We start from the raw sequence: 27,401 nt of genomic DNA, 5'->3' as shown, positions 1-27,401 counted from the left end.
CAAGAATAAACAAAGTCAGTTTGCACCCTGTAAATCGTGCTGTTGGATGCTGTGCCCACGGGGATGCTGTGCCTGTAGGGTCTGGCAAGGCACGCTGGAGAGCACCGAAGCACTGGCCAGCGAGAACTGCTGGAGTGATGGTACTGGCGTCAGGAGTAACGGGATTCATTTAACCTCCAGTTGTTGAAAAATATCACCTGTCTTAGAATAGAATCATAGAATCATTAAGGTTGGAAAAGACCTATAGGATCATCAAGTCCAACCGTCACCCCAACACCACCACCATGTCTCCTGAGCCATGCCCTGAAGTGCCTTAAAGATAATATGCATGAACTTGAGTAATGCCTTGGATAGAGCCCTGGCTTAAATGGCACCCACAGCTGCAGGGACCCGCACAGCCAAACTACAAGCTCCTCTTAGCACACGGGGGTTAAGGTTTTACCAGGTGCATTTGAGTTCAGAGTGCAGGAGTCCATGGGAAGTGTTGCCCTCCGCGGTGGCTGGCCATCTTTGCCAATTTGAAAGGCAGCCCGTCAGACCAGTTCAGCAGGGAGGGCAGCTCTGCTGGAGCTGGAGGATAGAGCTACAGCCCTGCTCGGGGTGAGGCAGAGGGCCGTGGGAGAGGAAGGACCAGCCTGCTGGCGACCAACATCGTCTCCCTGGTCAAGAAGAACTGTAAACCCTGCAGAGGCAGGTTTTCCAAGGTGTTCTGTAAGGTGATGTGGACATAGAAAAGGACGATGTAAGCTAACGTCTGCTACGGTGACACTTTGAATTCAGACAGACCAAGGCAATTTATGTCCATGGCTCTTAATGGAATTAGCCGAGAAGCTTTCTGAATCACAATTTGCAATAAAATATCTTGGAAAACTAGAGAAATTCCCCCCCAAATTGAAAAACTATTACTGTAGTTCCATTAAGTTAAAAAAAAAACAACTAAAGGGAGTAACAGAGAGCTAACCATGATGGCTTAGTTTTACATCAGCCACATTTTTTTTAATGAGAAACCAATGGTTTTTTGAAAGAGCTTTCACAGAAAGTAAACAGCCTTGTTTGTTAAAATGAGCTCATTGTCATGCTATAGCTTAAAAGTTTTGTGTGACGTAGAAGATAACCATAATTGTTTTATGGCCTGTGTTTGTGGCTTCTCCAGTGTGCTTAAATGAATGCTATTTGGCATTTCAAATAAAAACACTTGCTGTTCTATGGAGGTGATAGAGTTTGCATTAGAGGAATTAAAACTGTATTGCTGATCTCATAACATGTTGTTGTAGGGTGCCGTAGGGATCCCTGTGCTGCTGGTCGCGGGCTGGCGGAGTTGCAAATCATCAGGGCAGTTCTGCGTAGCGGTTTGCATTGCTTGACCAGGTGGCTATGGTTCAGGAAAATGCTGTTTACCTGCAAGCGCGGGCATGGCTCTGCCTTGCTGCGACTGCCTTGGGTGAACCCACGTGTGTAATCCCTGAATTACAAGTGCAGCACCGAGGCACTCAGGGATGATTTGAGCTGAGGAGATCTAAGGTCAAGCAGCAGCGTGGCTTTTTGGGTACAGAGATTTTTTCCTTAAATTTTGTGCCATTTTCTGCTTCGGGAGGGCCTCCTGCAGCCCCATGTGCTGAGCAGGGTGAGGCTGGCCGGCAGCAGCAAGGTCACCGTGCAGCTGGGGAGAGCCTCCTGCCAAGTCTGGCCAGGTCGTGGTGGGAAAGAGAGTGGGACCTGATAAACAGGGGGGACCCAGTCCTGGAGGGGAGGCGCACGAGGAGCAGAGTTGGTCTTCGAATGCTGTCGGTTTCTGCAGAGCTGCTTTGCCAGTAAGGAGAAAACCAGGGGCAAAAGGAATGTAGAGACGCAGCTTCGGGATAATGTCCTTAATTGGACTTCACTGAAGCTCCCTGGAAATTGTTTAAAGAGCCTTAAAAATGCAGCTGCTGTATTGAGAAACTAGGCTGCCCTTCCAAAATGAAACTGCATAGCTCGCTCTAGTAACTTGAATTTTAAACAACAGCTTTGCTTGCAACTGGCTGGGTAAAACATCTCCCCTCCATTTTCCGTGATAGCTGTAGGAGACCTGACGCTCTGAAGTGACAGCGGTGTTACTAGTTACCACTGAAGTGCTTTATCCCTGTGTTGTTGGCAGCGCTGGCTCGTGTCTCGTCAAGTGGTTCACAGAGCTGTGGGCCGTGGCGTTAGACACGCGGTGTTTGCGTTTTGTTTTCTAGCAGTCGTGGGCATTCATTGGGTTATTTCCCAGGGTAAAGTAGAGTTGCTTTCCGCGTGCCGCTTCTCAAATTATTCTAGAATTGAATTGTGATAAAGGACTTGCTATTCCTTCATGACCTGTCACTCAGGGATCACATGAAGAAACTAAACTGCCTGAGTAATGCTTGTAGCTCCGTCAGTGTGTGTATGCCCTTTGGGGTGAGGATCACGGTGTGTACTGCTCCAGCTCTCCCGTACCTGGGGAGGCACGGGGGGTTTCTGTGCGAAGTGCTTTGATGAGCAAAATGCATCTTTCAAGATACAAAGTTTTTTTTCAAAATAGCAGATAGCTTTATATGTATTTCTGGAATACTGAACAGTAGTGTTCCTCACCAAGGTTTGGTTGTTTTCTTTCAGCAATCAGAGAGGATGGCATGCCAGGAGGCAGAAACAAAAGCATTGGACCTGTCCAGGTGAGCATTTCCAGCCCTTTCTCCATGGCTCCCTTCAGCTTTTGCTCTCTTGCCTTGGCACACATCTCGTGGGTGCTGAGCTCGGGCCGTGGCAGCATCTTGGTGGGGCGTGGGGCTGGGGTTGATTTGGCTGAGCCTTTCTCAGCGCTGCCTGTGCCTCCTGCTGGCATAGTAGGGCTTTGACTCTCTACAAGTGTTAGAAATACCTGTCATGAACAGTAGATTTGTAAATAAAGCTCAGTGCTTGCTTGTCCCCGGAGGGGACACGGCGCAGGCCCAGGGTGCCTGTGTGAATTCACGGGCAGTCCCTGGCCATCACAGTGCTCCGTCCTTTGTGAGCCACGCAAGGACGTCCGTCCCTCCGCAGCTTCTAGTAAATCTCACGGACTGCCTGCTGCAATTCCTTCAGTTGTTGCAAGCGGGGCACCCAGTAAATGTCTCGCTGATTGATGGCACAGCTTGTCTGGAGACGTCTTGTAAAGCGCGAGGTAATTCAGCACAACAGCTTGTACTGCACGCGTGAGAAATGATGGTCATTTCCAGCTCGCTTCTAGAAAAGCGATCTTTTAAAAGTTTACTATTTATTTTAATAAAGCAGAAATAACACTGAAAGCATTTTCTGTGACTCCCTGTGCCTATGAAGAGGCTACTTGCCCCAGTCCAAAACCAAACCATGAGAAGCCAGGCAGCCAGATGCCCTTCTTGCTCACTAAGGTCCTCCATAGCGAATTGAGAAAAGGGCAAGAACTAGACAGTGCAGCCATGCCCGTGGTCAGCATCAGGGAGAGCCTGGTTCAAATGATAAAAGAATTTCTCTGTAACGATAGAACATTTTGTGCTGTTTGCAAACATCATGTTTGTAACAGCATCAATTACTGATTCTTAAAGCCTGTTGAGTCTATCAAGGAAGAACAAACATTTAATTTCTGGCCAGGTAACAATTTTTACCACAGCTCTGGGCAATGTAGATGCAGTAAAACAGCAGTCTTTGCTGGCCAGAGTGGGCCCTTGCTCATCTGAGACTTGCGCGATCAGTCCACCCTGGACCATAGGTTATGCCATCAACTCCCATTTCCTGGGGTGACACTATCTAGCTATTGCACTCTTTGGATTCTGTTCCTGGGTGAGCCTACCAAGTTTTTCTGACAATTTTGCAAGACTGGAATGAACTGTCTAAGCAATGTTTGGCTCTTGCAAATGATGCTCAGAGTTCACTGCACTTTCTTGCAGCTTGTTAACTCAAGGTCTTTCTGTATTTTTTGCCAGCCTCACTAAGGGACATTCATGGAATTAGCTAAAAAAAGCCCAGAAACATGTTCCTTTTTCCCCATTACTGATGCAACATTTCTCCAGGAGCACACCCAGCTCTTCCCTGAAACTTTCTACTTCAGTGAACGGCATCTCTCTTATGAGGAAAGGCTGAGACACCTGGGTCTGTTCAGCGTGGAGAAGGGAAGGCTGAGGGGGGACCTTATCAATGCTTATAAATATCTGAAGGGCAGGTGTCAGGGGGATGGGGCCGGACTCTTTTCAGTGGTGCCCAACAACAGGCCAAGGGGCAAAGACCACAAGCTGGAACACGGGAAGTTCCACTTAAATATGAGAAAAAACTTCTTTACTTTGCAGGTGCCAGAGCAGGGGCACAGGCTGCCCAGAGAGGCTGTGGGGTCCCTTCCCTGGAGACATTCACCCCCCGCCTGGACGCGGCCCTGTGCCCCTGCTCTGGGGGTGCCTGCTCCAGCAGGGGGTGGGACGGGATGAGCTCCAGAGGTCCCTTCCAGCCCCCACCCATCTGTGACTGTGAACTCTTTTTTTTCTTTAGTCCCTTTAGTCAATTTTAGCTTCATATACATACTTGTTTTAAGTATTAGTTACTTGATTACTTCTTTAGGTGCCACCTGGTTCTTACCTGGGGAAAACCAATGCACAATGATTCTCTGTAAACACTTTCCTGACTAACTTTATACATGTCACCTTGCCTTTCTCAACCGCTTTATCACACCAGAGCCTACCCCACCTTCCGTCTGCCTTTGCCTCTGCCGAGTACTGAGTGATGTTCCCAATGAACTGTCCTCAGTTACTTCCAGGTTTTTCACTGCGTGACAGCGGCTGATTTACGGCTCGTTGCTGGGTGTATTTGACATCATCTTTTCATGTGTCCGTTCCTGTCTGCTGTGTTATCGTCACTTGAATTGTACTGCAGGCCCTGGAGGTCACTGCGATTAGCTGTAAATAGAATTTTTCATGTACGTTGTTAAATGTAAAGGCAAGATGTGATATCTGCAGGAAGGGCGAAGCGTTTCTCCTGGTGCAGAGTGGTTGCAGCTCCATTGGATGTGGCCGTACAGTCAAGGTGTTCATGTGCAGAGGCTCTGCCTTATTCCTGTTCTGAGCTGAAGTAACCATAATGGTCCTGTATTTGACAGATATCAGAGGAAGAGATTGAGAGAATTATGTCTGGGCAAGAATTTGAGGGAGAGGCAAACATGTCATGGAGCAACAACGGAGACAGTGACCATAGTTCCCCTGGAAATGGAGTTTCTGAGAGCAACCAGCCTTCACCCGTTTCTACTCCATCTTCAAGGTGGGAATGGCTCCTGGAAGAATTTTGTGTTACAGTAATCTTGACCGTCTTTCCCTGAGTAATACTTTGGGTCAATATAGGAAAACTAGACCACGAGTGCATCTTTGTGCAAACTGAGCACACTGCAGATTCTTACAGCTCTAATTGCGTTTTGAGAAAGGCAGCACTGGATTGAAAAGATTTGAACCGGGAGGTGAAACACTCATGAGCAAATGAAAAAGAAGGCAACGCTGAGTTAAAATTATATTTAAAATAGATTTCTTCCTTTCTATTGATAGTTTTTTCTGCATATCGTGGGAACTTGATTACTTTTCACTGTTCATTCTGTATAAGCTGTTTTTCTCCACTGTGCTCAGATTTTGAAAACAAATTACTCCATTTGGGTTACTAATTGATGGTATTACATTAACATCAGTTACTGTTAGTGCAGCGTTTGCTTGTAAGCCCAGCAAGAATCTCAGACTTGCGTTCCATTTGCTTTCAGTTGCATCATAAGCCAGGAGATATTTGTGTTCACTGGCTGTGCAAAACCTTAATTTACTCTCCTAAATTCTGGCCCTTTAAGGAAGCCAGGGTGGAAATGCTTCATGCAGTTGGGTTTCTGTTTTACTTTCCGAATGGCTGCTCAGCAGCAGTTCCCAGATCTCCATTAAATGGAACTAGTGCCGAGCCAGGCTCGACACGAGGCAGGTGTAAGGCATCTGGTCTGCAGACTGAATTATTTCCACTGTAGGGTTTAAATACAAAGGCATTTTCCATTTCCATTTCCTGTTTTTATTAACATCTCTGATGGAGCTGGATGCAATGTTTTAACGAATCGGGTGGAATTTTTAGGGTATATTAAAAAGCTTTTCCTTTTCCAGTAGGTCCGTGGAGCTGAATGGATTCGCTGCACTCAGGGATCAGTATATCGGGACGCCGGTGTCCACGCACTATCAGTACCTCCCGCACCTTTTTAGCTATTCTGCTCACTCGGCTCTGATGCCCCCCCAGACGCGCAGCCTGGACCCCCAGTCGCACAGTCTTATCAATCAGTTAGTGTCAGCAGAGGACCTGGAGCCGCTCGGCACACCGATGCTCATCGAGGATGGGTGAGTGAGCACAGCCGCGTGTTCCCGGCTGTCGTTGGGGTCCGGCTGTGTCCCTGCCTGCACGCACGGCTGCAGCTTGCGTGGCAGAGGCTGCTGACGGCGAGCGGGGCGGCTGGGTGCGCGCGTTCACGGCCCGATCGGCACGGGGGGCATGTCCCCTGGGAGAAGGTGCAGCTGTAGTGCGAGCAGCAAACCAGACCGTGTCCCGTGGGTGGCCTGTGCCCTTGCCTGGGGCTGGAGCTGGCGTGCATGGACTTTGTGTGGGGTTTCAGGCTACATGGCCAGGCTGAGCCTGCGCGGGAGCACCTTCAGTGGGTTTCAGCCCTGAGATTGCATTAACTGTACAAATTAAAAATAATAAATTAATTATTTAAAATAATTAAATAAGCATGGTACCTGGAAAAATACACATGGGTGGAAAAAAGCTGGGTAGTCTGTGAGAGTAGGTGAGAGCTGAAGGGCTGTCTGTGAGGCCGAGCTGCCCCACGGCTGGCTGGGTGGGTGACCCCGGTGGTCACGGGGGGCTGCCCTCGCACCCCCTGGCCGGGCAGGCTGGGTGCTGCCCATCGCAGCTCCCGCTGGCAGGTGACACTCTGGGCACCAGCATGTTGGGCACTTGAACGTGAATTCCTGTGGCATTTGCCTTGCTTTTCAAGTGCCTTGTCAGATGATGTCATTCAATGTTGTTAATTGTTTTTATACCTTCATATTAACTGTGCCTGCAGGTACAAAGTGACTCAGGCAGAGCTGTTTGCGTTGTTGTGTCGTCTGGCGGATGAATTGCTTTTCAGGCAGATTGCTTGGATCAAGAAGCTGCCATTCTTCTGCGAACTCTCCATCAAGGACTATACCTGCCTGCTCAGCTCTACGTGGCAGGAGCTGATCCTGCTCTCCTCACTGACTGTTTACAGCAAGCAGATCTTTGGTGACCTTGCAGATGTCACGTCCAAGTACTCTCCCTCTGATGACGAGCTGCACAGGTGAGATGTCAGGCTGAGTGCACGGGTAGGGGAGCAAGATCTAGGGTTGGAGGAGCCGTGAGGAGGATGGTGGTTGGGCACCCTGTGACCAGCTAACTGCCTCTCCTGGGACAGGTCACCTCACCTGCTGCTGTTTTCCTTCTCTATTTTTTAGGGAACGGTTGTTTCAGGCTTAGAAAGTACACCATGGTTAGGCAGTGTTGAGTCAAAAATTCCTTCCGCAGCGCATAGTGCTGCATGGTGCTCTCTGAAGTTTGCATAGCAATGCTGTCATCCTCCAGCACAGCCCTACAAACCGCCTTTTTTACAGGGAGAGTAAAACCAACCAACACTGGGTAACCCTGAGATACAGAATGGAAGGTCTTATTTAAAAACCCTTTGGGCCAGTGGAAAGGTTGTTCACAAAGCTGGTTGTCTGTATTATCAAAGCATTTGTTATTAATTGCTATTTCATTGTTTTGATTACATAAATTTAAAGATGTTGCAACTTCGCTCGTGTTTTTTCCGTAGTACGTGCTATCTGATGCTCTGAGGAACCTGCTTTTCATTTATCATTTTGGTCAGGGTGTGTTTTTTTGCTTTGGGTGTTTTGTTTTGTAGTCCTGGTGCCAGACAGATCTCCTTTTGGTAGTAGGCTCACAATCTCACAATATTATGGCAGAATAGGTAGAACTTACGGAAACTGCTGCCCACCCTCCCTTTTAACATCTGCCCCGTTTGCGCTCTGCCCTTGCTAGGCTTGGCGATTTTGCAAGAGTCACCAGGGGATCTAAGCGTCTTATGAGCAGACATTTAAAATACTGCCGTGGTCCTCAGCCATCGCAGTATCTAACAGTTCTTTGAGGTTCCTTTGTGCGTCTTTTTTGACAACCGGAGGGGCTGGCTGCCTGACGATCATGGCGGAGGAGTGGGGGAGCCGAGAGCTGGACCCAGGTGTCTCATTTCCTGGGGCAGGTTCCTCCACGGCGCTGTTCTGCCCGGCCATTCATCGTGCATCTGGTGCTGCTCCTGCAAGGAACAGTAAGGGTCATAGAAAACCACAATAACACTTGTTCCTGCATTCAGCCGTCCTTTTGTTCCTGCTGTCCTGGTCAGAGCCTCAAAAGAGAAGTGTTTGTTTCATTTTGGGTTTGCGCTAAATACGAGCGAGAGGTAAGAAAACAAGACAAAGGAGGAATCCTTGCCCTTCAGAAACCGGCAATTCAGAGCTGGTCGCCTCGAAAGTCCTTCAGAGAAGATCTGTACACATGGATGAAAATAGGTGTTCTTGGGAGCGGAATGTTTCTGTAGTCTCTTCTGAGTTAGCTTTTCAAGTATCATTAATTGTCATTAGTAAGATGGGAAAATACACACCAAAAAAGCCATTTAGTGTGAAGTTGCACAGATGAGGGGTCTCAAACCGCCTGGCTCCCTCCCAGTTGTCTTTATGGTAGTTCAACCATACCTTGACTGTCTGCAGGTGGCAGTGGCATAGCTCATGGGTGTCAGTCTCCCTGTCCGATGCACTGGTGGAAAAGCTGCTCCCTTCAGATTTGCGAGGCGCTCTTACGAGGAGGTGTCAGACTGCGGGTTTCCTCTAAGAGCCCCTGTTTCCTCTGGTGTTGATCAGACATGATTGCAAGCCGAAGTTCATTAGATCTCACAGCCGGCTGAAGAAATTTCACTGAGCTGAGATAGTCTGGAGCTCTGGGGTTAATTTCTGTTCTTATTTAGCAAAGTGACGGGAACAATGCTACTGCTTAGGCAGGTGACGAATGAAGGCATAGGATAAGCTCCCCAGCCCCTGTGTGTTAATTGCTTCTAACAACTGGCTAAATGTTCTGTGTGCCTCCTAGATCAAATGTTTTCTTTCATTGTGCTGTTTTTCTGGAGATGAATATGAAATGCATAGATTCCTGACCTCCTCCAGCACTCCTGATAGCGCTTCCCTTTCCCCTCCTCCCCAGCTGATCCCGATAACTCCCAGCCAGAAACTTGCCTGGTGTAAACTGCGAGGAAAAGTGTGTGGAGGAGTCAGTCCTCGAGGAGAAATAGGGCTGTGAAAAACAGAACAGCTTTGTTTGAAAGGGGGAGGAAAGTATGCACAGAAAAGTAAGACAGTTCAACTGCAGGAATGAGAGAAGAGCTCTCCTGGATTTATGAAGTGATGAGTGGCTGGTAAAAATGTGCATGCTCTAAAAACAATTAAACCCAACAGACGACTGAGTGGTCTTTGTGCTCATTAACTTCTTGAGCTTTGCAGTCTTGCACCTGCAAGATTTTTAATGTCAACTTGAGAGCAGGAAAACTTGTACAACTTTAGATTAGCCGACAAGGCTTTCATCACTTACAATATTACTTTCTTGAAGAAGTGACCTGGAGTTCAGATAGCTTGTTTTCACTTTTCTGAGGTCAAACTCCACCATGCATTTTACAAATAACTTTGAAGTAAACAAACACACATGCCAAAATAAGGTATTATTCAGTGAAAAAGGTTCTATTTTTGTTCTATTCAAAGATGGCTTTCTGGCTGTGCTCTTATTCTTTGTGCTGTACAATGCCAGAGCGCAGCTGAAGCTTCCCTAAACACTTCTGTCCTACTTCTGAGCATTTTTGCAATACGTGGTTTCTTTGAAACTGGGATATTGCTGTGAGACGCGTTCCCGAGACGCTGTTCTGGTGGTTGGCACACGTGGGATGGTCCCGGAGCGTGCCTGCAGGCACCGGCAGCCCTCTGCGCCCTCCAGCTCTGCTCCTGCTTGTTGCTTACACCACGGCTTTTTCGCGGTGCACACGCGGGGCGTCGCTCCTGAAGAAGCCCAGCACCCCCTTCTGCAGGAGGACCTTGTTCTGCCCCAGCGAAACCTCCGTCAGGCAATTTCCCAGGAGATTTGGGGGAGATCTACATTCCCTGTGCATCAGCGTGCCCTCTCCCGCCCATCTGTGTCACTGGCTTCCCTTGGCGAGCGTGGGCGCGACGCTCCGGAGAAATGTGCAGCTTCTTTTCAGCGAACAGTACAAATTCAGAAGTGAGTGTGGCTGTACCCGGTGAGAATCTCCGGGGTGGGTGTAGGTGGTGGATCCACATTCCAGTGGAGGATCCCTGACAGTCCACACCAGCAGCGGTGCTTTTCCGGTTGGATCTTGATGAGCATTTATTAAGTGCTATGAATGCTGCACGTCCTATTTGAGGGGGGAAGTTTAGAAGGAAAAGTAATGCGTTCCTTAGGCTGCATGATTCAACCTTAGGCCACTGCCTGCAGTTTCACTCCCTTTATAACATTGGTTATTTGTGGTTTTGTGCATATTTATATTTGTGAGAAGGATTCCAGCCTTCCTGCAGTATGTCTCACCCCAAAAGCTCTCAGCTGAGGAAAATGAACAAACCATAATGAACAGGCAATACATACGGCTGTGTGGACGTACAGGATCTCTGTGAGTCACTTCTGGGAGGTGAGCTGCCTCACCTGCCTGTCAGATAAATGAAGTGTGCGCCACTGTTGTAGGTGGGTTGGTGTAATTCCACGGTGTTTAAAACAAAGCGATTTCCAACGGCACTCTACAGGTATGAGGAATTATAGGCACTTCTGCCCTTGGGAATGGACTTTGTTCTGGGAGTTTCTCTGCAGCAGGGTCTGGGGTCTGTGTTCCTGCAGTCCTGTACCACCGGAGCAGCCCCGCTTGCGTGCTGCGCCGTTCAGCTGATACATCCAAATGTGCTGTGCAGAGCCAAAGCCTGGGGATTGCACCGATTCGATAGGCAATGGATAAAATTAATTTATCAGCTTTGTAGCATGGAGGGGTTTGTTCAAAAAAACTTGGGTGTCAGGTGGGGTGTGTTTGCTGCAGAGAGCCAGCGCTCCTCTGTAACGTGCTGTAAGGCAGCACCGATCCCAGATCTCCAGGGTGGGGTGCAGGGTGCTGTGCAGCTGTTGGGGATGCCTCCGCGCCCCCAAGGATGCGTCGGTGTTTCTGCTGGTGGCCAGTGCAGGCTATGCTGGGCTGCTGCAAGTGGTGGAAAGCAAACTGAAGAAGGGGGTGAGGCAGTGAGGGGCGAGAACATGTGAAACACTGCTGGGGGTGGCTTGTCTTCTGAACTGGGGGGCCACTTCGAGGATTACTAGAGGTGCCTTTATCCTGCAAAAGCATCCATCAGGAGCAAGGCACAGTGCTCTGTAACGTGGCTGTGGGCTGCTTTCTGTCGTGGGTAGATGCAGTGCAACACCAGGCAGACGGGGAATGCCTGCCGACCCTTGCATCTTGGCTACAGGTGTTTTGCAGGATATTTTCGTGTCCTAGAAGACAACTATCACTCCACATTTCTACAAAATCTTATCTCATACCCCAGATGCTTAGTTAAACCTCCTATTAGCCCAGCGAAATGCGAAGGCACAATCCCTATTGAAATCTGGGGAAACACAAGTGCAGAGAGGCACAGCAGTGTGCCTGCAAGCATGCAAGAAGTTTTTGCCTGTTCCTGGCCCCATCAAACCTTTTCCTCTGTCAGAGCAGGCTGGTGATGAACTGAATCACCAAGAGATTTTTTTTTGCTGAAATACCTGTAACAGTCAAGTTTGTAACCAAGTCATTTTCCTCCTTACTTCTACTTTAATTTAATGGTGCCAGCAGACTCCAAGCAGTTTTGATGATAATTTTTTTTTAAAATTCTCTTGCAAGATGTTAAAATCTCTGAAGTTATTTTAATAAGCTTCTTGCCTTTATTGTACAGACTGTGTCCTGTGTACAGTGATGTGTGATCTCTATCCGCCAGGTTCAGTGAAGAGGGGATGGAGGTGATGGAGCGGTTGATCTACCTCTTTCGCAAATTTAACCAGTTGAAGGTCAGCAACGAGGAGTACGCGTGTATGAAAGCCATTAACTTCCTAAATCAAGGTGAGCCGATGAAGAGAAGGTATCGGTCCCACTGGAGAAATTCTCTGAAACAGTGTGAGCAGTATTTGCTTCCCTGTTGAGAAATGGGAGAGAGGGGTCCGAGGCCCACACAGAGACTCAAGCTCTGAAACTTCTCTGTATGTGTTTGCCATTGTGCAGACCAAACACCCTGCGCAGTGGGATACCTTTAAAGGGTGAATTTGTAAAACAAATCCTCCCTTTTTTTAGAGCTTTTCTGACTCTAAAATATTGACCTTCAGGATATATACTTAGGCCACCTAGTTGGCTTCTTACTATTTAGATTCTATACCTAATGTTAGGTCTTTAAAGTGAAAAGTAATTGTGAATGAAGTATTTATACGAAGGCAACGAATTCTGCCTGAGAAGGGACTGAATCCTCACGTGATTAACCAGCCCGTTAAAGCTGGCTTGCTGTTGCAAGACCCTAGACATTTCAAAATCCATGCAGAGTAATTCTTCAACATGAGAGAAGATCCTGGTCATTTCCTAACAACTGTAGTGAGCTGAAATTGTTCGGAATGGATTGGTTTTGTTCCTCAGTAGTGATTGTCCCTGTCTCCACCCTTGAACGTTGGCTCAATCCACGGCTTGTGGATCCCCTTTCCCGGTCGTTTGTTGTGGTGTTGCATCTGTGGGGCCTTGCAGGACATTCCTTCACATTGTAAATGAAGACAACTGTTGAGAGGCAAATGCTTAGTGGATGGTGTTCAGCTGTAATTTTGGAAATAAATGTCCCCGAAGTCTTTTGTACTGTGAAAGATAGTTGCAGTCTGTAAAAATGTGCTGCAGGCGCTCTCCTCCCCCACTCATTTCCAGCGGGAGATAGTGCTGACACTTCAATCTGTGCCGGGCTGAGGTTCCGGTTTGCTTCCCTGGGCAGTTTCCTGACACTGGATAATGCACTTCTTGAGCTGTCTCCATTGTTTTCCAAAATGTATTTTCATTAACTTCCTGTCTTCTTTTATTTTTAGTTGAAGTTTGCAATTTTTTATGTGAAATACCTGAGAATTATTTTTAAAAGTCAGCCTTTGGGCAGTAGATAAATGCCTCTTCCGTCAGATGGTCTTACATACCGAGTCTGCACCGAGGGTCTGCAGCTTCCTTGCTCCACCGCGCTGGATCCTTCCCAGGACCCCCAGCAGCGTGCCGATGCCGTTGATCACGCCGAGCGGTGGCAGCGGGACTTCCTGCCAGTTTGATAGCTTGGAAATGTCCATTTTTCCTTTGTGAAAGTTGCCTGACATTGGCAAAGCTAAATTTAAAAATAAGAAGTTGACAAGTTTATAAAGCTCATATGACATAATTCATAAGCAGATGGGGAGAAATATGATGATACCTTGAATTATAGAGTTGAGCGCTTTCCTCAGCCAAGATGATATAGCTAAAATCAACATGTTTCTGTCTGAGGAAGTATTACGCTGAATCTGCTGTGAGGACTAAACCTTGACATACAGCTGCTTTACACCAGGCAGGCGGGGATTTAAGGTTGCTGGAGCTGTTATCTCTGTTGAGCTCTGTAGATGAGCAGCTTAGGATATTAGCTGTTCTCATCCTGGTCTTCCATGGAAGGAAATCCTGTACCCAGACACGCGTGTAAAGACGCATCCGCAGTGCAGGCACGCCAGGAGGGGAGACGGGAATTTTAATATTTGTCCAACTGGGCACTCGAAGCCAGTCCCTGAGCAGGGGCCCAGCTTAGAGTTTTAGCAATCAGTCTGTCTGTCCTGAAGAAATGACAGTAAGTGTGAGGCTGCTGCTCTTCTAAGATGTTTTCGTCATGTTTTCATTACTCTAATCATATTCGCTTTCAGACATCAGGGGTCTGACTAACGCGTCCCAACTGGAGCAGCTGAATAAGCGGTATTGGTATGTTTGCCAGGACTTCACAGAGTACAAATACCCACACCAGCCAAACCGTTTTCCGGATTTAATGATGTGTTTGCCAGAGATACGATATATTGCAGGTAACTTTTTGACCTCTTCTCCCACTGGGATCGTGTGCAAGTTGTGAAATTTGCTTTTAAAAGAAAATTGATTTAGAACAGCGAAATTCCTGTCAACTTTGGTGGGCGATACTTGTGTGGGACCTTTTTCCATCGAAGCTTCTCCCCCACCTTTAAGGTGATCTCCCGTCACCCCTGGCTCCCCCGGCCAGACTGGCTCTTTGCGAGCCGTCCCTGTGACGCTGGCACACACGGCGTTACGTCCCGCTCCCGAGTCCCCTGCTCCCGAGAAGGTGTGCATGGCTCTGACCTGCTGCCCTTTAAGTACTTCGGTCAGGTTCTCCTTTTATTTTCTTCCTTTCAGTCCCATCTCAGAGGCATTTTGTCTCTAAGAGTGTAATCCTGATTTGAGTAGTTATCTCAAAGAAATAGAGGTGTCTGAAATGCCACTTAATTAAGGAGCAGGTGATCAGCAGAGCGGCAGGCAGATCTGCAGTGTAACCCCAGGTTTCAGCTCGTCTGGACCTCTGAAATCCACAGGTGAACTTCCAAATGCAGTTGTGTCACTAATTAGATCTACAAGGTCTGGTGTTACTAAAACATTGTTTGTTCCTGACTGTTATGGCAAAGGGAGATACTTGCCTCCCTGTGTCAAGGCTCCGTATGCTTCATCCGACTCTCCTGTAACAAACCAGATAATAATCACAGAGTAGCTCTCGTAATTTACTCATTGAGATCAACAAGGGAGTTTGAGGAGAGACGAGATTTAGTCTTTCCCAGTTTCTATAAATACTGCTCCATTGTGGAGAAATCATTTTGATCTGACTTTGCCCATTTATTTAGCTTTCAATTCAGTAAATAATAAATCCTGTTGTGTCCAAATGAATATCAAATGTCTAATGTAGCAGTAGGATGATTAACTGTTTCTCTGAGAGGTTCAAGGTAAAACCATCTCCAGCGTGGCTGGCTTAGGTGTCTCTGAAATCTGATTCAGGAGTGGCTGCTAATTCTGGTTGTTGTTTTTTCTTTTTTCCCTTACCAGGAAAAATGGTGAATGTCCCCCTGGAGCAGCTGCCTCTCCTTTTTAAGGCTGTTCTACATTCCTGCAAGACGAGTGTGAGCAAAGAGTAAGCCCAGCTCGGCCGGGCCGGTGCCTTACGCTGTGCCTCAGGCAGGGAGCTGGCTCACCTCGGGAGAGGGGCAAACGTGATCCAGGCAGGAGACGGGGCGGTGGGCGTCCCTGCCATTGTAGCAAGAATCTTTTTTGTTTGTTTTTGTTTTTTTACTCTTTTTCCTATATATTTATTTCACGACAGAGTTGAATGTATGATCTTCAACACGATGCACATGGTTCTGTATGAATGCAGCAGATGCATTCTCCAGCGGTTTACAGAATGTGAAGATGTTTAATGTTACAGTGTTTGTTAGGGTTAGTTCTTTTTTATTTTGGGGGCTGGGGACTGAGATGACTAAGACTACCTCAAGGAGAAGATGCTGTTCGCGCACTGCTCTTTCCATGATTTGTATCCAAAAGCGTTTGTCGTAGAGAGCAAACGGCCTCACCGCATCGACAGAGCTGTTAGTATTCCGAACGGGCGATTTCAGAGAAGTGGGTGTTAGAGAAGTGCCAAGCTTTTTTTCTTTAAATATAGTAATAATTAAAAAAAAGGGCAGGGAGTGGAGAAGAAGGAAGAGTTTGTCTAGCCAGTGGGTGTCTTTTCCCCTGGCGGCTTTCAGGTGCAGGTGGTAGCTCCTGCGGTTGAGTCCTGCCCCAGCGGGGTCGTGGCGCTCCCGAGCTGCGAGGGGCTCGCTGCTCCCGTGCCCTCCTGGGAGCAGCAGGAGTGGGCTCTGCCCCCAGCCCCGGCCTGACCAGCTGGCCTCTCACTATTGCTGCGCGCCTTTCCCTTCGACTGAAATTGGGTTGCTGCAGTTTGTAGCAGGCTCCTAGCATTACACAAAGGTACTCCTGTTGCTAGAGAACTGCAAGTAATTTCTCATCACTTCCTTAACATCCATTTTAGGTTCACAAAAGCAGGAAAAACCTACTTAGAGAAGAGGCAGGATTGCCTCTTTTACTGTATTCCTCCAAGGTGGTATCTGACCACCGGCGAGGCTTCTGCATTGCAGCAATCCCAGGCAGCCTGTTTCTGGGAACAGTTAACGTACCCTGTGGTTAAATGAGACCTGTTTAACGGGGTAGGGGACTCCAGTGTCCTCTGGCATAGCTTTCTCTGCTGGACTCGGGGAATGCGTGATCCATGGTCATACCCTGCCAGGACTGTTCTGCTGCTTGTGGAATCCCTTCTTACCAGGAAAAATGGTATTAACGCAGTACTTGGTAAGCTGTTCTGTCCTAGGTGTTGCAAGGCTTGGAGTTTCCATCTCGCAACCTCCACACCACTCCACTGCATGGAGAACTGGTTTAATGACAACTGGTTAGCTGTCTGAGTATTTGCCAAGTGCTGGTGTTTAGATAAACTTGGGTATTCTCATAAGGAACCTCATGGTTTCCTGCTCGTGGTGCTGGTGGTGGGGAGGTTGGATGAGATGTTCTTGTTCTCCTCCCCTTCATTCAGAACGAATGTTGGGAGACTCTCCTAGGCAGCCGTGTCGCCCTGGCTGGATTTCCTTCCCTGTGTCCTTAGGTATGAATCTGATGTTTATGTAGCAAGAGGGTTTGTCAACAAATGTTTGAGTACTGTTTTAAAAATATTTTGGGAAACAACTTCTGTTCCTTCAGGGTAGGAGGGACCAGTTGCTACCTTTTTGACTTGTCCTGACGACAGCTGTGTGGCACAAGGTGAGTGCCGCTCAGAGGTACCGAAGCTGCTGTGAGATGAATGTGACGGTGAAAGGAGAAAAATCCCATTCACCAAAGTCGTCTTTCCTTCCCCTTCACCCAGCGGGTGCTCCCTCCGTTGCATGCCTCTCGGTTAGTGAGCAGCGGGGCCGCTTCCTGGGTGCTGACCGCCGCGGTCGGACCCCTCCTCGGAGACCCGCCGCTGGCTGACCGCGCACCCAGGCGCCTCGCCCACTTTGCAGCCCAGCTTGGGCATCTCCCGGCTCCGTGGTTGCCCTTTTCTAAAAGTCCACTAGCTGCTCATTTTTCATTATTTAAATAGGATGTTACGGGTAACAGCTGCTGGGCCCAGCAGCAGTTCAGCTTGATGGGGCTTCATAATCCAAAGGTGGTTCCGTAAATCTCATTTACTTTCTGACTGTAAAATGAGACAAGCGCGTATTTCTCAGGAAAGCCTTCTGCATACAGCCTATACCTCAAGTGTAAATGGGAAGATTTTAGTGTATCTGTTTGTAAGTTAGAACGTATTTCTCAGCTTTTAAGTTTAATTTCCAAATAGCTCGATATGATCTTTTTATTACGGGTTATCTTCTGGCCTGCTGTTTTATACACTCAAGGAATTGTTAAAATTGCATAGGAGTAATTTTATTCTGCAGTTACTGAATTATTATAATCTGTTGATGAATAAGAGTTTGTTTTAATTAGTGTACATAAAAGTGGTCATCCTATTGCCAAATACCCAACAAAAATAATCTATTAGGTATTCTGCGTTTATCCAAAATAGACTCCCAAGACTAATGCTGTACCAACAACAACAAAAAACCTAAATTCATTTATGATGATGAATGGACAAGAATTTTCTACTTTCTATTGTACAAAGCAAATGCTACAAAGGTTGATTGGCAGCAGCATCCATTAACAAATAACTCATTTGTTGCAGGGAGTAGAAAAGCCTTACTAAACTGACAAGTAAGGAAGATGCTAATGTACCGAACCAGAACCTAGCTCACTGGACAGTCATTCTTAATATCTTCTGCACCAAGTCCTCTAACGGCTTGTATTTTTTAAACAGGGTAAAGTGAATGTGTTGCATTGCAAACTCAGGTATTATGAGGAGGTAGGAGTGTAGCTAGAGATGTAGAGACGTTAGGTCAGTTACTAGATGTATTTGTGAATTTGGTTTGAAGGACACCCTGGAAAGGTTGGAATTTTTGTTCCATTCTTCACGTAACATTCGGTTTACAGGGACTCATATTTTATTTGTGCTTAATGCTAGTAGGGGGAAGTTCATTATCTTTGGTATCTATCTGCTCTTGCTTATCTGACCTTCTGTCATAGAGAAATCAATCAACAATAATAGTCTTTGGTAGAATTTTCTGCCATGACAAGTCAATTTTTATCTCCTATTTGAAAGATAAATTGGCTGACTGACCCCCTCCTCTCCTTCATAGCATTTGTGCAGATGGAAAGCTGAAGAGTTACTTTTAATCCGAACAGAGATTTGGGACATAAATTTGAAGTGCTCAGGCTCACATATTCAGAGGGACGCTGCAGAGGTATCCTAGCTGCTGTTTTACAGCTTGAAGCTCGTCACCCACTACCGAGACCTGAGCAGAAATTGCTGCTGCCAGCTGATGGGGCTGAGTCCCAGCTCGAGGGGCAAGACCCCAGGACCTGAACAGAAGCTTTTTGAAAGCGACTGGGTTTTCTTCCACTGCCTGCCTTTGGGTCAGGCTTCTGCCCCGTGAGCTGAGCCTTGACGCACTGTGTGTGTCAGTAGTGAGTCCTTGTCCTCGGCGTGCCTGGCCCCTCGAGAGGGCCGACCGGGATGCTCAGAGGTGCCAGGTGCCAATCTAAACTGATGGACTCTGGGCATGGCAAAATTGATGCAGCAGGAGGTAACTCTCCGGCTGTTTTGCATACGCCTTAGCTACCTTCTAATTGTTAATAACGCCGGGGCGTTTGTCTTTCTCATCTCATGCCTGCCAGCTGGCAGTGCTGTACAGAGGCGCTGCTTGCCTTGGGTCATCGGCGTGCAGCTCTGGATTTCTCTGTAATTCTTCAATCCTGAGCTTTTGCCGTCTCCCGCCGCGCAAAGACCAAAAGGGGGAACGCGGTGTTTTCAGAGCGATCAGCGCAAAGCGGTCGGTCGGATTGCCAGCTGCAGGGCGAGCTGTGCCGGCAAGCTGCTGCCCCAGTAACACCCAGCAGCGCCAGCAGGGCGAGCGGGGCTCCCGGGCCCTCCGGCGTTTCAGCAGGGCTGCTCTGGCTCGCTGGGGAGCCCTGGGTGGCCGTGCCCCTGCCCCTCGGTTGCCCGTGCAAAGGCTTGAGCTCACGTCGAGTGCCGCTCGCTGCCCATCCCTCTCTCTGCTGCACACGGCAGGATCCGCCTGCCCGTCGCTCTTCAAGCATCTGCACAGAACCGCAGCCACCTCAGGTTAAGGATTTTAAGTCTTGTCCTTCAAACCAACCTTTTTTTAAAAAAAAAAACAAACTTGAATTTCTTTTATCTTTACTACATTTTTAAAAACAAACAAAAAAAAGATTCTCCTGTGAATGTGCTATTTACCGTTCATTCTTTCTTCTTTCTTGGTTTTGATTTGAAGCTCTGAAGCTTGGTGTCTGTGAAAATATTGTTATTTCTGTATTTCTCAGGATAATAAGCGGCAATCATCCCTGCCACATAAAGGGCAGGAGAAAGGGGGAAACTTGGGGAACTAGTTTAAGTATGAAGCTAATTTTTAAGTTGTAGAAGATGTGTAAATCGAGGGTAATACATAGGATGTCAGTATCAAGCTGTGGTGTTTCTCTGGGTTCACGGTGTGTTGTTCACAATACACAGAAGCTCAGGGATAAGTATTTAAAATGTGACCCAGAGAAACCCTAGTTTTGATGTTGCAACAGTTGCTTCTTTCATGACTTGTTTGGAGGACCCATTGAAAGCTGAATAAAGCCCCCATATGGAGTTTTCTGGGGGAAAAACTTCTGGTTTGGCTTGTGGGAAGTTTGCCTACTGAAGGCTTAGAGGCAGTCTGACGGGAAAAGCATCCCGAAGATGCACGTTGCCATTTGGGCTGTCGCAAGGTGGTGGCGAGGGGAGCTGCAGCTTGCTTTGCCCTCGCACGAGCTGGCAGCTGTGGGTCCGCTCTGCTCCACGGGGCTCGTGGTGCTGAGCCCGGGGCGGCGCGGGTGTCCGAGGGGCTTTGGGAAGGAGGGACTGGTCAGGGCTGAGGGGAGGACCCGCCAGCCCCGGAGCTGCCCTGCCTCCTCTCTGCCCTGTGGCACCCAGCCCTCCTTCCCGCCAGCGCTGTTGGATGGGGAAATGGTGAAGGTAAAATACCATCGGTTTTGGTGACTTCACGCTTTCGCTGAAGGCACATCAGCTCCTAGGGCTGGGAGAAGTTTGTCTGTATTTCCACGTTCGGAGTGGTTTGCAAATACCTTATCCTACTGCCTTTGGTGTTAAATGTGCTTGAGCACCCATGGAAAAGGGAAAACTGGGAATTTCTCAATGAGGCAGAGGGCCTGGCAGCCAGTCCCAGTGCTCTGTGTTCTGTTGCTTATGAATTAGAGCATTTTAATTTCCAGTCAGTATAAATGCATCGGTGAGGTTGTAGATTCATTCAGACTGCTTGAGAAAGGTACTGACATGTAAACGTAGTTCAGTGCCAGCTGCTAGGAGTATCCGAAAGGCCCCGACCAGCCCGATGCAGCTGCGGGCAGTGCCAGCAGTGAGCAGCAGCTTGCAGGGCTGAAACCCGCCTTCCCGCCAGCCTAACTGGCCGGGATCTGCAAATCTGAGTTTAAACCAGCTGTGCAAGAAGCTGGGGAGGCCAATGCAGGCAGTATCTTCCCCTTAGGAAAAAAAAAATGAAAAAGAGCTCCTGTGCAGCTGACCTGTAACAAGTCTATGAAAGAAGCAACGTGGTTCAGTGGCAGAAATGCCCCCAAGGGCAAAAAGAAACAGAAATTAAAACCAGATGACGATCAACTTTAACAAAGCCTTTTGTGATTCATTGTTTTCTTTCAATTTATAAAATGTCTTGTAATAGTTGATAACATTATTGACTCAATTTCCATAACAAAACTACCTCGTGTGACATCCTGTTTATCATCTCAAAGGGATTGTGTGAAAAACAAAATACTGCCAGTGTTGTTGCCAGTGAAGAACGGGGGGGTGTGATAGCTGGAGTTTTGTTTCCCTTCCCATGGGTTGTGGCATGGTTCCTGTTACTGCCACAGCATCTCAACCTGGGGTGTTGGTTTTGACTCTGCATCCCACCTGGACCCCCGGGCCCCCTGGGAAGACGCCGGGGCTGTGCACGCCTTGCTCTTGCCCAGCGCCGATGTGCCGTGGCGGTGCCCCGCCACGGCCGCTGCTGCACCGAGCTGCTGTTCACAGCGTGGGCAGTGCCCTGCGGCTGCAGCTGTGTGTCCCCTCACCATGAGAGACAGGAGTCTGCGATCCACTGGGGAGGGCTGAGCTCCGGCGTCCCTCCCAGCGGAGCGCAGCCCCTGCCCACAGCGCGGGGCAGGACGTGGCTCTTGCCGGTTTGGTTTTTGTTGGTGCCCATGAAGCCACAGGCCCAGTTCCAGCTCTGTCCAGGTGCAGATGCGATGCAGAGGCTGCGTTTGTAGCCCTCGCACATACGTCCTGGGTGGAAGCGATCTGGGCAGCTCGAGGGAGCGGGGCCGGTTTGCTGCCATGCACTTGTGTCGGCCCATCGCAGGTTTGCAGGACGTTTCCAAGACGGGTTGGTCTTTGGGTCCTTCCGTTGATGTTCCAGGTGATGGTTTCTCCCAGTAAAACACTTCATTTTTCCCACGATCCCTTGCATAAATCAGGGAAGCAGGATGTTGCCTCGGCATGACACACGGTGAACGCTGGCGCGCTCGCAGCCGGGGCTGGGGCAGGAGAGCATGGCCGGCCGCTGCCGCTCTCACCCTGCAGCGCCCGAGGAGGAGCGGGCACCATGCTGCGCCTCTCGGGAGCTGCCTTTCCGTCACTACGCTATGACCAAATGAATGTTTCTGCCGGCACGTCTCAGGCGCGCCGTGGCACCGCCGGCCCCCCTCGCGCAGCGGGACCGGCGCGGGTCCGTGTCAGCCCGACCTGCCCCTGCTCCGCTGCTCTGCTCTGTGACTTGACTACCTGTGGAAATGTGACCAATAAGTGTTGAACGCATGTTTAGCAAGTGTTAGCTGTATGAACTAATAAATGTGAATTGTTCTGCACCGGTGGTGTCTGCTCTTCGCTTGCGCCTTCCCCCTTCAGCAACGTTCTCCCTCGGTCATCAGGGTGACGGAGCCTAGCACTGGTGTGGGTGGCAGCTGCAGCACTGTCCTGCCTGACACCATCCTGCCGCGGAGCAGCCGGGGCTGGAATCGTTCGTGGGTCTGGGGAAGGCGCTGGTGCCGTTGGTGTGGCTCGGGGCTCGGGCGGGTGCATGAGCCCTGTGCTGGGCAGTGCAGACTGGCAGCGGCCTCTGCCTAGGGCAGGGTCGGCCGGGGGGCCTGTGCTGCCGGGGGGGCACGAGCAGGAGCAATGCAAGGGTGAAGGTTTGCACGGTCTTCTGGATCCTGGTGTGCCACAGACGCGCAGTGGTCCCCTTCCCCTGCCCAGGCCGAGGCGAGAAAGCACGAGGATGGGTTTCCTCCGTTTGGTCATTGCACAGTTGCAGCCCGGGGTGCCCGCTGGGGTGCCTGGCCTCGCCAGCGCTGTCACCCAGGGGTTCCTTGTCTGTGGGACGACCAGAACGTGCGGTGGTTCGGATGGGCACCCGTGGCCGTGGTGCAGCACGAGGAGGGTTTGCACCAGCAGCCGGAGACCTGTGTGGTGACAGCTGCTACAGGTAGGAAGAATAATCCAAACAAGCAAGTACACCAGAAACCCTCCAGCAGCGTGCTCTGGAGTGAAACCGCAGAAATAATTTAATTCTCTCATGTCACTGAGGTGGGTGCATGTCAAAAGACTAAGAAGCACTTTTTGTATTTGCATTTCCGCACCTATTAGAGAGCACACGTTAAGACCCACTCGGAGATGCGGCGCTGCCACAGAGGTGGCTCCAAGTGAGCAGCGGCCCCTGCGCTCCGCGGCTCCATCTCGTGAGGCTGCCGGCGCTTTCTGCATTGCGAAACTCACAAAAATGGAAAGTCTTCCTTTCTAATGCTTAGGAGCTCTTGTGCTTAAAACTGTTTCAGATTTTTTTTTCCCCCACTTATTTTAATAATGGGCGATTCTGTGGCAAAGAAATAGCCGTTAAGTGTCAGCCTTCTGGCACACAGGGATGGAGCCCTCCCTGTATTTCTCCTGAGCTGAAGGATTTCATCACCAATGGAGTTTGAACACAGAGCTGCTGGGTTGTAATAAGGAGTTTTTGTGTGGGGCAGAACCTGTCCCCAGCCCCAGGGCAGGGAGGTGTGGGCTGAGAGTCTGCTTTCCTTCACTGGCCGGTTTTGGGGTGTTTTCTTTCCATCACTTGCCCCTTCGCTGTGACCCCGGCCGTGGGGTAGCCAAGCCCCACTCTGCCGGCCCGTTTGGGAGGCCGAGGAGTGGCGCTGCCGGGTCTCTGCCCTCAACCCCATGGTGGGGCTGGTTCCTTAGGCAGAACGGGTGGATGAAGAGCCCGGCCCTTCCCTGGCCGCGCTTACAGGGGAGGCTGGGTCGCTCTGGGTCCTGCGTGGAGCAGAGGGGTCCCTGCAAGGGCAGGGCTGTCCTCCTGCAACGGGCTTTCGTGCTTAGGAAATTGCCCAGTATCTGTACTCCAGAGACAAGCTTGTTCAAACTCAAAAAGGGGCTTTCATCTGGGGAGCAGGGGATGGTCAGAAGAGCTGTCTCAAAATTCAGGCCAAGCCAAGGACCCAGTGGGGCAGTGCTCTGCCCTGTCCTGGGCCCATGACAGTTATTTGCAGCCAGGCAAAGCGGTCTTTCCCCCAAGCTGGAGCACTGTGCTTGCAATAACCCCTCACAGCGGATGCAATAAATGTGCTGGACCATAAATCAGCACTGAACACGTTCAACTTCACCTGAGGTCTAGTCCTGAGCTTGCAGCGGGACAACTCACTTTTGGGAAGGATCCTTTTTCCAGCCGCACATCACGACCTTGTGCTGCCCCGCAGGCCCTGCACGTTCTCTTCCGAGGGCATCGTGGGAGCGGGTGGTGAGCAGAGGGAGGAGAAGACCTAGTTCAGGAGGGGGCACTGCTCCCGCAGCCCATCTGTAGGTGTTTCTGCAGAAAAGCTCCCCGCTGATGCTGGCCCCAGACCTGCTCCATCTCCCCCAGCGTCTCCGCGGTCCTCATGGCTGCGCTGCCTCTGCCCCTTCCAGGCTGCTCGCAGCAGGGTGGCCGTCTCCCCCTGAGCTCCCCACTCCCCTCCCCTCCTACCCTCCCCCCTTCCAGAGGGTTTGTCGCACCCTCGCTTCAATCCTGGCATGAGCCGCGCTGCCCTGCTCTTCTGCCGAGTGCTCTCACGTCTCCTGCCCTCTCTATTGTGTTAATTTTTCTTATTTACCATGGCTCTCCTCCTCCACAGTGCAGCTTGAGTGGCTCTGATGCTGCTCCACCCTGGATTTATTCCCTCTAAGAGGGCCCTGAAGGTCAGCAGTGGCGGGGATCCCTGGGAGATGGCAGAGGATGCTTTGTGCACGTGGGGCGACGGGTTTGTCCACACCTTCAAACCAAGCGAGAGGAGCTGCTGGAGCTGCACCAGCCTCTCCCCTTGCCCCGCGCTGGCATAAATGGCTGCCTGGAAAGAAAGGCTAGAGTGGGAAAAGTACCAGCACATTTTAATTTTCAGCTTAGCCTCTACTGACCACTGTATTTTGATTAGAGCTCTGCTTCCTTTTCATCTCGGTGCTCCGGCTGGTGACAACTGCCACAGCCTCATGCACGCAGTGCAATAGTTTATCACCGAAGGCCAGCCGCTCTATGAATTCAGAGCCAGCGCTGAACAAATCACACTGTCACTAACGTCAAACTTGTTAACCTGATCTTTGGTGGATCACTAGTGTCAACATTGCATGGGACATACATTATCAGGCCCAAGGACTTTGGGAGAAGCGTTTGTCAGGCTGCTCTGTCACAGTCCCACTCTTGACCTTCGCAAAGTAACTTTCAAGGATAAGCTGCTTCCCTCTTGCAAAGAGTTGCTGTTCCCAGGAGTGTCACCCCACGGCCACCAGCCAGGACAGGGCTGCGAGGTAAGTCTGGGTCACCACGCCTGCGGTGGTGGTGTCAGCCCAGCAACGGGTGAAGGACCTGCTGGGACGGGCCGGTGGCGTGTCCGCCAGGGCTGGGCACGGGCTGGGGAAGGGTTTCCATTGATGTCCATCACCAGCCCCATCTCTTTCCTGAACTTCTCCCATCTTGTCACCCATTGCTCTCACATCTCTCCTCATCTCTTGCCCAGTCTCTGTCCCTCTGGAGTTCAAACCTGGAAACCAGTCCATTGTGTGCAGTAGACTGGTGGGTCTTCTTTTACTGGACCATCATGAGTCTCACATCTCGGTTTGCCACGCGCAGGTGCAAGAATTGCTCTCAGCATTTCTGACGGGGTTGATCACTGCTGCGGACATCAGAGGATGGGCCATAACGGCCAGGATGGTAACAGCGTGCTTGTGACGTGTGTGCTCCCGGTAAGCTCCTGCCCAAGCTCCTGGGAGCGGTTGGGTTTCTTGGTAGCTTTGCTCAGGCCGGTGAGACCCCCTGCCGGCAGCCCCCCGCGAGCTGGAGGGGAGCGGTGCCGTGGTGCTGCGGGGTGGCCTGGGTGCCCTGCACGGGGCTGCGGAGGTGGTGGGGCCAGCGGGGTAGGACAGTGCCAGAGCAGACGTGGCTCGTGGCCAGGTGGACCCCGAGGCGGGCGCTGGATTTGAGCTCCACGTCGCTGTCCCCACGGGCCGACCCAGCTAATCAGCTGTGAAAGAGAGAGAGAAAGCTGGAGAGAAATCTTTCTCTCTGCTAACCTCATCACAATAAGGATTCCTATAAAGAGCTTTTATCCTTGAAGAAAATGAGGCACATAAGAAGGAATAGTAAACAAAAGGCTGTCATTTTGACCCAGGAGTGCTTCATGTTGTTGGCAACTGCCAAGAGGAAACATAAAGAGAGGCTGCATCCAAGTCCCAATTATGCAGAACTATGTGACTGATATGTCAATGAGTCCCCCCGGGAGGAGACCACCAGCGCTTCCCAGCACTGCCTGCACACCATCTGCGCACGCCGCCGTGCGCTGGGCCCGCCCGCGCCCCTGAGCGAAGGCGTGCGTGGCATCGGAAGAATGTGGGGGACAAGGTAATGTCATCAGGAACGCTATCGCCAAAGTCCTCGCCGCGCGCACATTATCGGCACGGGCCCCGGAGTCAGGGACTGCGGGCAGCCAGCAGTGCAGGCAGCGAGATCTGGCAAACAGTAGTGCTGACCACACCTGCTGCAGGCACGCTCCGAGAACGTGGTGCAGGCAGGAGGGCTGCCCCGCCGCCGATAAGCTGAGTGGATGGAGATAAAATCCGAGAAGGAGATATGCTTTGCTGAGCATCAAGGCTACGCTCCAGCACGGAGCCAAAGCACGGCTGTGGCCCGCTGCGGGTGGTGCGGCTCTGCAGGCTCTGGCTGCACCGCAACTGTGCTGGCCCCACAGCACGGCTGGGATATGGGGCAGGGCTGTCACTGGACCAAAAGCCTGGGCTTTGGTGATGGATATGCCGGTGCTTGGGCCCATCAGGAGCACGAAGAAGAGGCTGTGCTTGTCCCTTGGCCATGAGAACGCTGTGGCAAGGCAGTGGCTTTGGGGCCCACTCCCGGCTCTGAATAGCAGCCGTCCCTTCCCCGCACATCCCCAGGGACCCATGCGGCTGGAAGCCCAGGGCCACCCTGGCCCTCCCTCTTGGTTGCTGTGGCCACCGAAATGTCACCCCAGTCTGCACATCCTCCCTGTCCCTAGGGACCTTTGGGGCTGCGCACAGCCTTCAGCACGGGCTCTGTGTGTGCTGGCTGCTCCTGCCTGCGTGGGCACGTGCTGCCCAGGGTATCCCCACGGGCACCACTGGTCCCGAGTCCCAGAGCGAGCCCCAGCATGGGGCGGGGAAGGGAGTGGCAGGATGGGCAAGAGGTCGATGCTGCTGCTGCAAAGGGCTCCGGTGTCGGTGCTGGTGCCCAGCTGGTGCCCACGCTGCAGAGGGACCTGGGCATCCCCGGTGCCAGAGCCCCACGCACCCGCCCTGCCAGGACCCAGCTCTTCCCAGACCCTGCGCGGCCGCTCCGGAGCGTGCCTTCCCAAAGCCGCCCTCCTGCCACTGCCGGCCAGGACCTGCCGGGCTGCACCGCGGCCCATGCGCCGGCCCTGACCCGGGGCCACGCACCCGCTGCAGAAGCTGGGCCACGGCCTTGGCAAGGGCCCGTGCAAAGGAAAGTGCCCAAGGCCGGCAGGGACGTATTTACCC

The 27,401-nt window shown here is 50.6% G+C and overlaps 1 protein-coding gene across 4 annotated transcripts in view; it reads left to right on the top strand.

The window, feature by feature from the left end:
* The window catches only part of NR6A1 (nuclear receptor subfamily 6 group A member 1), a 98,158-nt gene extending 78,701 nt beyond the window's left edge, over positions 1–19,457 (top strand). For 3 of the 4 annotated variants that reach the window (XM_075112515.1, XM_075112513.1, XM_075112516.1), the window contains 7 exons: positions 2,617–2,672; positions 5,099–5,256; positions 6,120–6,347; positions 7,073–7,327; positions 12,078–12,199; positions 14,032–14,184; positions 15,206–19,457. In XM_075112515.1, the coding sequence (XP_074968616.1) occupies positions 2,617–2,672; positions 5,099–5,256; positions 6,120–6,347; positions 7,073–7,327; positions 12,078–12,199; positions 14,032–14,184; positions 15,206–15,294 (1,061 nt within the window). In that variant the 3' untranslated portion in view covers positions 15,295–19,457. The remainder of the gene's footprint in view (positions 1–2,616; positions 2,673–5,098; positions 5,257–6,119; positions 6,348–7,072; positions 7,328–12,077; positions 12,200–14,031; positions 14,185–15,205) is intronic. The other variant, XM_075112514.1, reaches the window with a different exon arrangement.
* Positions 19,458–27,401: the final 7,944 nt, after the last annotated feature.

The sequence above is a fragment of the Phalacrocorax aristotelis genome, chromosome 17, assembly GCF_949628215.1.
Source record: "Phalacrocorax aristotelis chromosome 17, bGulAri2.1, whole genome shotgun sequence".
Lineage (NCBI taxonomy): Eukaryota > Metazoa > Chordata > Aves > Suliformes > Phalacrocoracidae > Phalacrocorax > Phalacrocorax aristotelis.
The sequence above is the reverse complement of the archived record's forward strand: the minus strand, read 5'-3'. Positions and strand labels throughout refer to the sequence as shown.